The sequence below is a fragment of the Hordeum vulgare genome, chromosome 5H (genome assembly GCF_904849725.1).
Source record: "Hordeum vulgare subsp. vulgare chromosome 5H, MorexV3_pseudomolecules_assembly, whole genome shotgun sequence".
NCBI classification, from domain to species: domain Eukaryota; kingdom Viridiplantae; phylum Streptophyta; class Magnoliopsida; order Poales; family Poaceae; genus Hordeum; species Hordeum vulgare.
The window spans coordinates 63,973,556-63,985,864 of record NC_058522.1 but is presented as its reverse complement, the minus strand read 5'-3'; the positions used below and the strand labels follow the sequence as shown (position 1 = coordinate 63,985,864).

The window sequence follows — 12,309 nt, the reverse complement described above, 5'->3', positions numbered from 1 at the left end:
GCTCTTTTGCTAGTACTACTTAGGAGAATACCCTTTGATTTGTGGGTGTATATACACCTCATACAAGCTTTCTTTTTTTAAAAAAAATGAAAGTTTTTCTACAATAAACTTGACTAATTTTCACGAACAGAAAACCAGCGTGACTTCAGGGCGGGAAAAAAATATTTGCTATTATAGATCAATATTCACATTATTTTAACCGAAAATTTTGTCTTTTTTAAAAAGAAGTCAACGAGAATTTTTCTTTTTGTGGAACTTTTTTTACCAATGCAATGGAGGGTTAAGTTTATTTCAAAAATATTTTCAGAATCTGTTGACTTTTTATTTAATTATTAAATTGTTTTTTTCATATAGGGTGTATATACATCTATAGACCAAAAGTACCCCTCCATACTACCTACTACTACGAACCCTTAGTCATGGAGGTACACCTCTCACATCTCATTGGGGGCAGCCGAAAGACAATTGTTGATGAAAATCAGTGGTGATTTTCCCTCCGGTTCAGAAACATTCAGCACACTGCTCAGCCCAGCTAAGTACTCCCAGTTCAGGTTTCAGTACTAGGCACTTGCACATATCTAACTGCATATTGGTACATGCCAAAACATTCAGCACACGTCTCACACTGCGGGACCTTAGCCCACTAAGGCAAACCGGCCGTCGGACTTCTTCCTCCTGACGACATGGACGGCCATCGTCGTCCTGGCCATCTTCTTCTCATTCCTCGCGCCTTTGATCAGCTCGAAGACGCAGACATCCCCCTTGTGCAGTTTGTTGTCGCGGACGAACTTCGCCCAGGGTTGGCCCCTGAAGCCTCTGCTGGATTGCCCCTGGTAGTACCTGACATGCCACCTCTCTTCTCTGTTTGGCCTGAGGAGCACAACCTCATGAGATCTCATGTGGAGATGTTTGTCTACAAATGCACTGGGGATGACCTGCACAAGCCACAAGGAGAAATTAATGTCTAAAGATGGGAATTCATGTACCTATATGCCACAGTTGACAAAGAATTACACAAGCTTGCTGCAAGTGTGTTAGATCGTTTTGATCAGTCCAAACTGACCAGAAAGTTGTCCTTGTATTGCAGGTGGGCCCTCAGCAGAACCGTGATGAATGCTGGATTGCCCGGTTGGATCGAAGCCAGCCCGATTATTTCACGTTTTTCGCCGTCGACTAGTTGCTTCGCAGCCCTCGAGTAGCAGTAGTCGAAGTCAGCATATGTGTCATCATCACTGTCTTCCTCAGTTTCCTCATGCTTAACTTCACATGAGCTACAACTGTTTGGTAATTCAAGAAGCTCTTTGCCTGAAACAGTGTGTGCATGAGCTTAAATTTAGTATTTTAAATGATCAGCAAAAGATGATCATTGATCATGCATAATTACATGGGTCTGTGTTAGCTGACTACACCAAGATCTCAAGAAAGGGATTTATTCAGAGATATCATCTCATGCATTAGTCGGACCACAAAATCGTAATGCCTTACTTGGTTTGGTCTTGCCACTGAATTTCCTTAAAGTGGAGACCTTCTGATGAGACACAATCATCTGAGTTGGCACACCTGTATCATCGTCGTCCTCGTCATCATCATCATTATCAGAATCATCATCATCATCATCATCATCAGAATCAGAATCATCACTCGGAGAGTATTGCTCAACCTGTTGACCCACCATACCATCAAAATGTTTGTGCATGCCAGCGCCAGCGAAGAGAGAAGACAGTTTCTCGCAGCCGGTTGCATCGAAGATGAGGACCTCAAAAGAGGAGTTGCCGCTGAATGTGAAGACCACCAGGTCATTCTCCTGCAGTTCATGAGCCTTGACAAAATCTCCCCATCCTGAACTGAAGAACAGGTCATTGGCAACCTTGGTAACACCCACATGCCATGTTTCGCCGCTTGGTGCTTTCAGGTCAAATCCCTGTGAGCTCTGCATCTGCCTGATGAAATTGCTCGCAAACTTGTCCGGTATGCGCTAATTAAGATGGAGAAACATAAATTTTACAAATAAATCACATGGTTTTTAAGGGAAAATTACAGTCCTTTGAGAGAGGTGCATCGATGCACTCTATCTTCTATGGATGAACTAATCAAGTAAGACTTGTTTATGAACTCGATGAAAACAGGGACATTTTAATCTATTTTCACTAAATAAGTAAATATAATCTAAATTTAAAATGAATAGGATCATATGGTTTGTTCTTTAGTATTTAAAAAATTGTTCTATTTTCGTTACTCAGTTTTACTAGTAAACCGTCCATTGAAATTGAAACTAACCTAATCCTGGCAAGAAAATTTGAACTTTTTTTTACTGAAACCTCCAAATATAAACTAGCTATCCTTCACCCTTTTTCTTAGAATCATGTCACTTGTTACTTGTCAGGCTGATCTATATATACTTACAATACCCTGCGAAGTATCTCCTGTGATGAGCTTGCTGAACCTGATCTTCTTCACATCCATGTGCTCCCAGTAGTAGTGTTCTTGCCACTCCTTGCAGCTCTCACACCCCTGCCCACTCATCACCTGCTGCCATTCAAAAATCAGAGAAGCAACATCGTCAGCCACAGCACACACACACACGCAGAGAGAGAGAGAGAGAGAGATCTTCTTGCCTTGCCCTTCATGCGTTCCCCGATTCTTCCTGATGAGTGAGAGAGAAAGAGGAGTTCTGCTGGCTGACGAGAGAAACTACTAGCGGTAGTTCTTTGGTGAGGGTGAGTAGAGTAACTGCGTACATAAATAGATTTCACCTACAAGTTACAGCTCAGTGGAGAAACACCAGTGGACTCTAGGTATTCATGGACCAGGCCCACTGAAAGGTGGGGTCACCAGGGCAGATTTATGCTATTTTTACTTTCATCTTGGGGAGACGTAAAGTTGGCAGTAACTTGAGGGGACGGTGCTCAGAACTTATTTTCTGCCTGTAATGGTAGTATCATAGGTGGTATCATTCATGCCAACTAATCAATTTTTATGAGGTGATATAGAATTAAATGAAAAAAAAGAGGATTGAGTATCATATCATGATACCGTATCATATTAAATTATGTGCTAGTATGTGTCTTGCATGGCAATAAATAAGCTACCCTATGATACTAACATATGATACTATGTATTATGGATGTGGTATCATACACTAGTATCATATGCATGATACTAGTATATGATACTACCCATTACAACCAGCCTTACAGTGATTCATTCAAGTAGTACCATAAACTATGCCATAAACCTAACTGTAATCAATTTCGCTGTGATCTCTTGGTTGCAGCACACAATTGTAAGAGGCGACAAGCAAATCCACAAAAATATTAACATAGGCATTAGAGTTGTTACAAAAGCATATTAGCATCCATACATAAATATTGACATTGGGGGGTTGAAAAATCAAAGCACCAATGCTTAGTGAAATTGAATAGTTTGCCAGAAGTTTTTTTTTTCTCACTTGAGAAGTACTACTTCAACTGAAGTAAAAAAAAAAAAAGATGCATGAAAGCTTCTTGATTTTTTACACATAAATTTCATGAGATTAGCAGTATTTGTGCAAATTATAAGGATGTGTCCCCCAATGAATATCCGAAGTGTCTTATACTGCTATTTGATAAAAGTAAAAAATATGAAGTGCTCATAATTCTGTAACACAGGCTAACCAGGAAGTAACATCATATCAAAGTAATATATCAGGATGGATATGATCATAGGCGAATTCCTACACAAAATCTACCAGCAAAACTAAACGTTCCGATTACAAAAAGCATACGCAAAAGAGGCAGCAAATCAACAGTAGTCTTCTTTTTGGATGATATGGACCATCATCCTGAGCTTCTTCTTGTTTTCAATCCGCTCGAAGAGGCAGACATCGTCTAGTTTCAGTTCGTTGTCAATAACAAATTGATTCCAGCCTCTAACAAGCCAACGCCTTGAAGCAAATCTCCTGAATTGAGTTTTCCAAGGAGCGCTTTCCCTGGGCCGGTGAAGCCTGAAATTTTGGTCCTGACCAGGGAGATAATCATTGGCATAGTCCAGACTGAAGGCCTAGATTGCACGAAAAAAAGAAGTAAGATTCAGTGAGTACTTCACTGCTCTAATTTTCTGTTTTCTGGGAATAAACTTCCGCTGATGAATCGTATTTTTCCTTTTCTTTTAAACATGAACAAAGTGATGGTGACTCACCAAACTGGAGTTGTTGCCGCTAACATTGGTTTTCGACATGATAGACACGAAAATAGGGATTTCAGGCTTAATAGCTTTTACTTTCTCATATACTTTAGTCTTCAGCAGACCTTCCAGAGTGACAAATCGTGAGAGCCTCACCTTATCTTCAGGCCTAAAACTCTTGGCTTCAGGCCTAAGACTCTTGGAAGAAGCGGCAAATCCTACATAAAAGACCCAGTCACAAATTACTAAACATGGGACACGAAACCATTAGTGCATTAATTTAGACAATTTCTGTTACAGAATCTGCTGGATTCATTTTCAAGTTTTTCCCTACGGTAATTAGAGCTACATCCAAAGGACGATCCCCCAGACTACAGGTTTTACCTGGTGGATGATGATATCTTGTTTTAAGCAGATGAACTGCCATTGTGAAACTTCTCTGCCTCATTAATACTTCAAACACGCAAGTATCACCTTTTTGCAACTCGTTGTCATTGACAAATCCCGACCAGCCGGCAGAAAGATGATATGTACCATCAGCGTTAATCTTGTAATGAACAACCCATGTCTTGCTATGACTTGCATGACAAAGTGTGATGGCTTCGTCTTCACGTGGAAGGTGTTCGATAGCATAATCTTTGCATATGGCCTATTACAAATGATCTCGCAGTTAGTTTCGATGAGTTCAGCAAAGCTCCAAGATTTGACAGGTGAATCTGAAGTTCTAACATCGCAAGAATATGCTCGGAAAAAATCAAACAGCTCAAGTAGTCATTCAAGTATGCACTGCAAGTAATGCAATTGCCAACATACCAGAAATCCATCAACCAGACTGGCACTGGATATGGTTTTGGCATATAGTGGAATCTCAGGCCTGATGTTTTGCTCAATTCTGTTGACTTCCACCTTATGTGCCTCCGTCAGGTTGCACCCTGTTGCTAAGAAATAGCGAGACCTGGTGGAAGTCTGAAGTTCACCTGAACTCCTGGCATCTTCAGAAGATGGGGCTTCCTTTTTAGCTGCGCAATGTCAATCATTAATGCTGTTAATAATGAAACTTGATCGCACTGTGCTAGAACTTGGATAAACATATGTACCTTTACTTGGTTTGAGTGGAGAGCCTGCTGCATTCATCTTTGAAGTTTTGCAAATGTCACCGCAGCAACCATTGTGGCGCTTTGCTAACCTTTCGCCCTCCGGGGACAACATTGGATCATCATGAGGAGCGCCCCGTTTTGGGGGACCTGGATTGTGGTTCATTACAACGCAGGATGTCTCTTTCTCGCAAGCACTTGGATCATAGATCTCAACTTTGAAGTGGGAGTCCCCATTGTATTTGAACCTCAAGAAGTCACCATCTTGAAGCTCATAACTACTGGCAAATTTTGACCATCCAGAACGAAGGACCAGTTTATTCAGTTCCTTGGCAATCTGAACATTATATGTATTACCATCTGGAGTTTCTAGTTTGACTAATTCAGAGATCTTTCCTCCGACACTGCGCACAAACTTCTCTGGTATGGTCTGCAGGGATTAAAAATAAATTTGACATATGAACGCCGTAGTGATGTACATCATAGAATTAAACAGGGGTAATTTACACTAACATGGAGTATGTCATAAAATTGAAAGCTATCACGCCGTTACTAAGAGTAATAACTAGTTATATTGATCCTTATAAATAACAAGGTCACTGCTGCTAATTTTACCTGAAAACCAAGAGCAAACATTTTTCTTCTCAATGCAGATAAAATTTTCTTTATTTGAATATATGCCTTGTGTATATTGTTTAGGAGGGTTTCAGGACATGCCACCCCATTAAGTCAGTTTTTCAGGACATGCTTTACGAATTATCCATGTCTCAGAGTTACAGACATGTGGATCCAAACTCCATGCATGAACAGAATGTTGAAGTGGAATATCCTGATAATTCCCGATTACCTTTTTACGTTCAACATTTTTGCTTGGAATTGATTCTTGAACAACTACTCATACAGGAAAGCAAAACTGGTTCGAACCTCCAACTCAAGTACTAAGATGAATAAATCATGAAACTGTTACCCAAAACAACAAACTACAGAACATGTATATTTGTCCACAGGAACGGCATAATCGAGAAGATCATACCACCCCATTCTTGAAATTGCCAAGCATAAGCTTAAAGAAACGCTTTTTTCGATTATGCATGCGGTCCCAATATTGATGTGCGGAGTAATCCTTGCAACCTCTGCAAGACTTGTCCATCCTCTGATCACTCCTACAATGTTAATAAAGATGAAGTTATTAGGAAGGGAGGTCACAATCAATTTACAGTTGGCACGCAAACAAGTGGGAACTGGGTAATAACCTACAAACTTCAGTATTCAGGCTAATTGACACGAACCGACTATACTATTGTGTTGAAAAGGAACATCACTAGTAAAGGTTATTAAGGCAGATGCAGATGAAAGCATGACAAAAGTTGCTATCTGATAGCTTTGACTTTTGAGCACCAAAAGCTGAAGAATCTACTGACATATTCCAGTATTATTTCTTCTAGTCTAAGAAGATAAGGAAGAGCTGCAATATCTAGAGTGTAGTAGCAGATTTTGTCAGTAGCAATAGCCAAAACAACAGCAGAGATTAAAGCAGGAGATTACCAGGACTTTTGCAAAGATTCCAGTTGCCACGGATCCAGAGGGATGTTCTGAGCAGTGCTGGTGCAAAGGTCACAGTTAAATAGTATGGCTGTACGGAGAACCCAAAGGTCACAAGCCACATTCAACACTTAAAGACACATATTTATGTGAATCAAAACCCACTGTGGACAGAGAAGTAAAAACTGATTAATTAGTGAGAGGAGAGGAATAGACTGGGAACTGAAAACCATCCTCTTTAACTTTTGCAATGAAACGTTTTCTTCTGAGAATGAGCAATGAACACACACACTGCCACTGCACTGCTTCGATGTCCCTGGGAAGATTTTCTTGACTATGGCTGTCAAACTGAGTGAACAGAGTAGGGTATGGCAGATCAGAGCCAGCCAGGCCTAAACAGGAAAGAATGTTTCAGGCATTTGTTCTAGGAAGGAAATGCATTTAATGCTGGGATCATTTTCCTTTTGTTTATCCAATGTAGTAGAATCCAACCATAAGGCTGTACAGAAAAAAAATGCATTTACAATTCCTTCATTTTATAGCCCAATGGTTGCATCATTTTGTAAGTTGCTTGGCATAAAATGTGATGTTGCTGCTACATGGCAGTACAAGAAGGAAAGGGCAGCCACAGTATGTAAGAGGTTTATCAAAATTCTATTATCAGCCACAGTATGTCAGAGGTTTATCACAATTCTACTATCTTCTGCATTTCAAGGATATAAAATAAAATGGCACCTTTCGGCAATTGTGGCATTGTACTTAAAAGGGAAAAATAATGAAATCGTCATATTAAGCATAACACTTGGCGATGCACATGAGTTAACATGAGCAATTACTGTAGAAACCAGTACAGAAACTGAACATTGACAGGACATAACACATGATAAGCTTCAGATCAGCTTATCGAAGGCACTCAAGTTTCAGATTAATAGTAATCCTGCCAAAAAAAACATAACATACACAAAAAGGGGGTTGAAATTGTATAATACCAGACTGAGACAATTCATGATTGAAGTTCAGCAAAGAAGGAAAGCGATAGTATACTTACAAACAGTTCAAATCCAACTGAATGGTTCCATTTCAACAAGACATAAACATGTTGAACAGACTGACTGGAATAAAACCAAAGTGAAAGTGGATCATACAAGTGGCCCACACCGTTCTCAGTTGTGAGTTTCCGTGAACAAAAAGGAGTCACCCAGCAATATTGATTATCAAAGGTCGGCGGAAAAAGTTACAGCTTTAAGGGACAACCACAAACAAAAATACATCAAAAGACAATTTTAACAGATGACGTGAAAACTGCATCATGAACACATTCCAAGTACAAAGCACTCAAAACTATTTCATTTCCAGTGAGCTGCTTTACAAACATTGTTCAGTGGAAAGGAGCTCTACTGATGAGCCGCTGGTACATATTTGAGCAAAACTCTACATGACACAAAAATAAGTCACATGTCGAGGAACTAGGCAAAGAATGAAAAAATCTGCTAAATCCACTACCAAATACCCCTCGAGAACATAAATTATGGCTCGACAAAAGGAGAAAGATCACCTTCCACTCCTTCATTGGTCGATACATCATACATCAAGCTCAAATTTGCCCTTCCATGTGCTCAGCAGCTATGGCTTCCATGTGGTCAGTAGCTATGGCAATGCGCTCACTTTCCAGGAATGAAGGGTCTAGAAACTTGGCAACAAATGCCCACATCTTGTACACATCTTCAAAGTTAGTGAGGAAGCCAAGGGAAGCAGTCACAACTTCAACTCTTATAGTCACCTTTTTACTGTCTCTGCGACCATTCTTATAAAAGGAAGCCTCGGGTATATCTAGTGCTCCATTTGACTGTTTCTGGTTTGGGTCTATCTTTATATGGCTAAGAAAACCGATGCCGAGAGATATGCCATTTTTCTCAGCTATCTTCTGGACAAATTCAGCATTAATGAAAGCACCACCACTTTGCTTCAGATTGAAAGCAACGGACGCTCCCCTTTCATACTTAATCTTTGGACCATAAATGTGGACAAGAGGAACTCCATCACTGTCTTTTGAGCCTGGCAGCTTCAGCTGCAACAGCGAAGTTACTAGCCAATTGATAAGGTACCTTAACCTGAGAGTTGTTCTGTTGAGGCCCATCATGTCAACATGATCAATGTGCCTGCAAATTATCTCTGGTTCCCTCCTGCTCCACTCTTGAGCATCATCATAACCATCACTTATACAAGCATCGTCGTCACGAAATGGATATCCAGACGCTTCAGCAGCATCTGAGGCCCGATGTAGTCTGTCAGCAATCATATTCGCCTCGGTGTTGAATGAAACCCTGCGCCCCATGCTTAGAGCTCCGTCAATCTCTTCAACACCGAAGAGACGACCCCCAGCAAACCTGCTGTTTCCATCCCTCCGTCCCAGCAGCCTGAACTCCCCTTCAGTCTCCCTTCTTATCGCACTTTCTTTGTGGTCCAAACCACCGTCCATGGCATGCTGGCATGCAACCTCTTCAACCTCTGGCTCCTCTTGGATTTCACTAACTTGCCTGAAATGATTTCCCCGGCCATTCTCATAGATTTCTTCTTCAGGGCCTTCCCTGAGGCAGTCTACATCTTGTGAGACTGACAGTACAGCAGCATCAAAAGAAATCACATTACCATCATAAAGTGGGCTTCTAGATATCCTTGACGGTAGGTTAGGTGACATCCTCTTGTTACCCTTTCTGCCAGTGAACCAAGACGATGGTAGCGGTGATCCCAGTTTCCCTTTCTTGAACTGGCCGGACTTCTCTGACCCCAACGGGCTCTGGCCAACATCAACCCAGAAGGAGTTCTCTGATGAACAGTCCTCGCTGAATGCTGGGCTTCTCATCACCTCACCGACAGATATGCTCTCGGTTTCTTCGAAAATGGTGCTCGCCCCGTCCCTATCCGAGCTGCTGTCACGGCCAGGGTCGCTCTCAAACGTCTCTCTGACCTGAGCAGACGTGTACACACCCGAAAATGCTGGCAGCTGCGAGCCATTCCGAACATCAGGCACTGTATTTTCATCTATCGGAGTGCAAGAGTCGTCTTCAAGTCCCTCAGTTTCCACTGCATCAAATTCATCGATGGAGTCACTCAGGTACTGTGGAAAGACTGGAACAATCCTGACCATCCCAGAGGCATTGCAGCCATTCCTCCCCTGCAAGCTCCCAATAACCGACTTCTTGATCAGAAGGCAACCAAATCCAGTTGGGTCAGAACCAAACACCCGGTAGAATGACGTTATAATGAAGTCGGGCCGGAACAGCGAGAGCCCCAGCGAGTCCATGTCCTTGGGACCAAGTGCACCAGCATCAAGCATAACATGCCAGCCATTCTGCTGCGCCAGCGCCATCCACTGGTAGGAGTACTTGGCGCCGGTCACCCGAGACTGCGCAGGGAACACGAACAATCCGACCGCAGCATCCCGTCGCCTGGCCTTCCTCTTGCCCACGATCTCCTTGCGCAGCTCCGTCGAGCAGAGCTTCAGAGTGGGCCAGCGGAACCATGCGGTGCGCGTCTTGGCACCCTTTGCCCGCGCACTCTGCGCCATCCAGTTCACCGACTGGCTCTCATGGTCAAACATGGTGAGCAGCCTTCGGTTGTTCTCAAACGGGTAGCACTCGGCCAGCAGCTTGAATGCTGACCCCCGGCTCACGGTGAAGACCAGGGCGTACTCGCTGGCCGGCACATTCAGGTACTCGAGGATCCGCTCCTTGATGTCATTCTCGGCCGTGCCGGGCTCAGCGCCACCGTAGAGCGCGTGGTTGCTGAGATTGGCATTGAGTTCGGACAATGTGAAGGAGGAGGAGGAGGAGTCCCAGCTGGAGTCGAAGAGGCCGAAGCCGCAGTAGTCGAGGCAGACCCTGGCGGCGCCGGGGGCGTCGAGGTGGGAGTAATGGTCGAGGCGGAGGCGGTCGACGTCGGAGGTGGAGGCGTAGTCCGGGTACATGGAGAGGAATGTGGCTATGGCGTGGGCGAGGAGCGGCAGGTCGGAGATGGAGCGGAACGGGCCGGCTGCGGCGGCGAGGGCGGTGGCGCGGAGGAAGTCGCGCTGCGCCCGCAGGCGCGCCAGGGAGCGGGAGCGCGTGACCGCGGCGTCCGCCTCCGCGCCGGCCGCGTCGGGCGGCGGGCAGAGGGCGCCCTCCTCCGACGCGGCGTCCAGCGCGTCCCGCAGCTGCCGGAGGAACGACGCCGGGTCGTCACGCCGGCCGTTGCCGTTACCGCCGCCATGCCCGCGTCCGCCTCCTCCCCGCCGCCGGTGGTTCTTGGAGAGGAGGATGGCGGCGCAGTGTGAGAGCGGCTTCCACAGGGAGAGATGCATGTGCCGCCCGCCCGCCCGAGCAGCCGGATCGACGACGAGGAACAGAACCAACCGCAGCCCCTGCGCGCCCGGATCAACGGGCGGAGCGCGGCATGGGAAGACGGAGCGGGCCGGAAAACCCCGAGATTTCTGGGCGTGGAGGCGGGATTCCGGATCGATCGGCGCCCAGCAACGGGCGCGGAAAAACTGCGGCTCCGGGCAAAGGGGGAAGAGAACCGGATCTTCCGCCGGGGTGGAGGTGGTGGGGGGAGAGAGAAACCGGGGGATCGGATCGGGGAATGCCAGAGCCGGCAGCCAAGAACAGTGGAGCTTTCTTTGAAGCGGAAATGGAGGAGGGCTCGGGACGCAGCCAGCGACACCCTCGGCCTTTCTCCCAGCGGAAAGAGGGAGCTTTTTGGCAGGACCAAGAACTCAAATTAAAGAAGACGAATAGATAGATAGAAAGAAAGAAAGAAAGATGGATGGATGGAGACCTCAGCAAGGATTTGACTCCGCTTTGCTTGCTTTTGCACACCACCAAGAAGAACTCACTCACTGGCTCCTTCACTCGGTGGGAGGTGAGAGCTCACTCAGATCCTCCCCCGCTCTCACCAAACACGTCGATAGTGGTTTGGGGCGCACTAAATGCGTTGTGGCATCATGGAGAGGAGGCTTGCATTCATTTCGTTTCCGCCCACCCAAGAACTACCAACACCACACCAACTTCTTCATTTTTTCTCTATCTCTTTGTGTTTCTACACTACCACTTCCACTCCTAGTCTGCTACTGCCTTGCCTCGCTTTGGAGCTGCAAAAGGTACCGGCACTATTTTAGTGAGGCTGGCCTGGCTGGGGTGGGGTGGGGTGCTTTGGTACCGTCCACCCGGTAAAAAACAAAGTGTTTGGTGCTGTCATATTATTATTGTTATTGGCTCTACCTTGTTAGTTTTTGCTCCCTTGGACTGGGGCTCACACACGGGCAGTGGGCTGGAAAGCGGGATGGGGAGGGGTCGCTGCAAGCAAGGCTTTCTTTCCTGGGGCATTGACTTTTCTTTATCTCTTTCTTCCTTAGTTTCTTTCCCCCGTTGAGGAATTGAAATGCAGAGCGTCCGCACTGTGGTTGGGTGTTGGCTTTAGGTTTTACGAAGGTTTTGTTTTTTTGGTATACCTATGGTGAGGCTAAAGCAAAAGTTTT

General features: G+C 44.9%; 1 protein-coding gene and 1 pseudogene across 1 annotated transcript; both read right to left on the bottom strand.

Annotated features, from left to right (window-relative positions):
• Positions 1-300: 300 nt before the first annotated feature.
• Positions 301-8,367, bottom strand: LOC123396326 (annotated as a pseudogene).
• On the bottom strand, positions 8,123-11,918 carry LOC123452767. The gene has a single exon (XM_045129478.1). The coding sequence runs from the start codon at positions 11,134-11,136 to the stop codon at positions 8,392-8,394; it is 2,745 nt and encodes a 914-aa protein (XP_044985413.1). The 5' UTR covers positions 11,137-11,918; the 3' UTR covers positions 8,123-8,391.
• Positions 11,919-12,309: the final 391 nt, after the last annotated feature.

Coding starts and splice junctions, on each gene's coding strand:
- LOC123452767 (XM_045129478.1), bottom strand. CDS start 11,136: ATGCATCTCTCCCTGTGGAAGCCGCTCTCACACTGCGCCGCCATCCTC.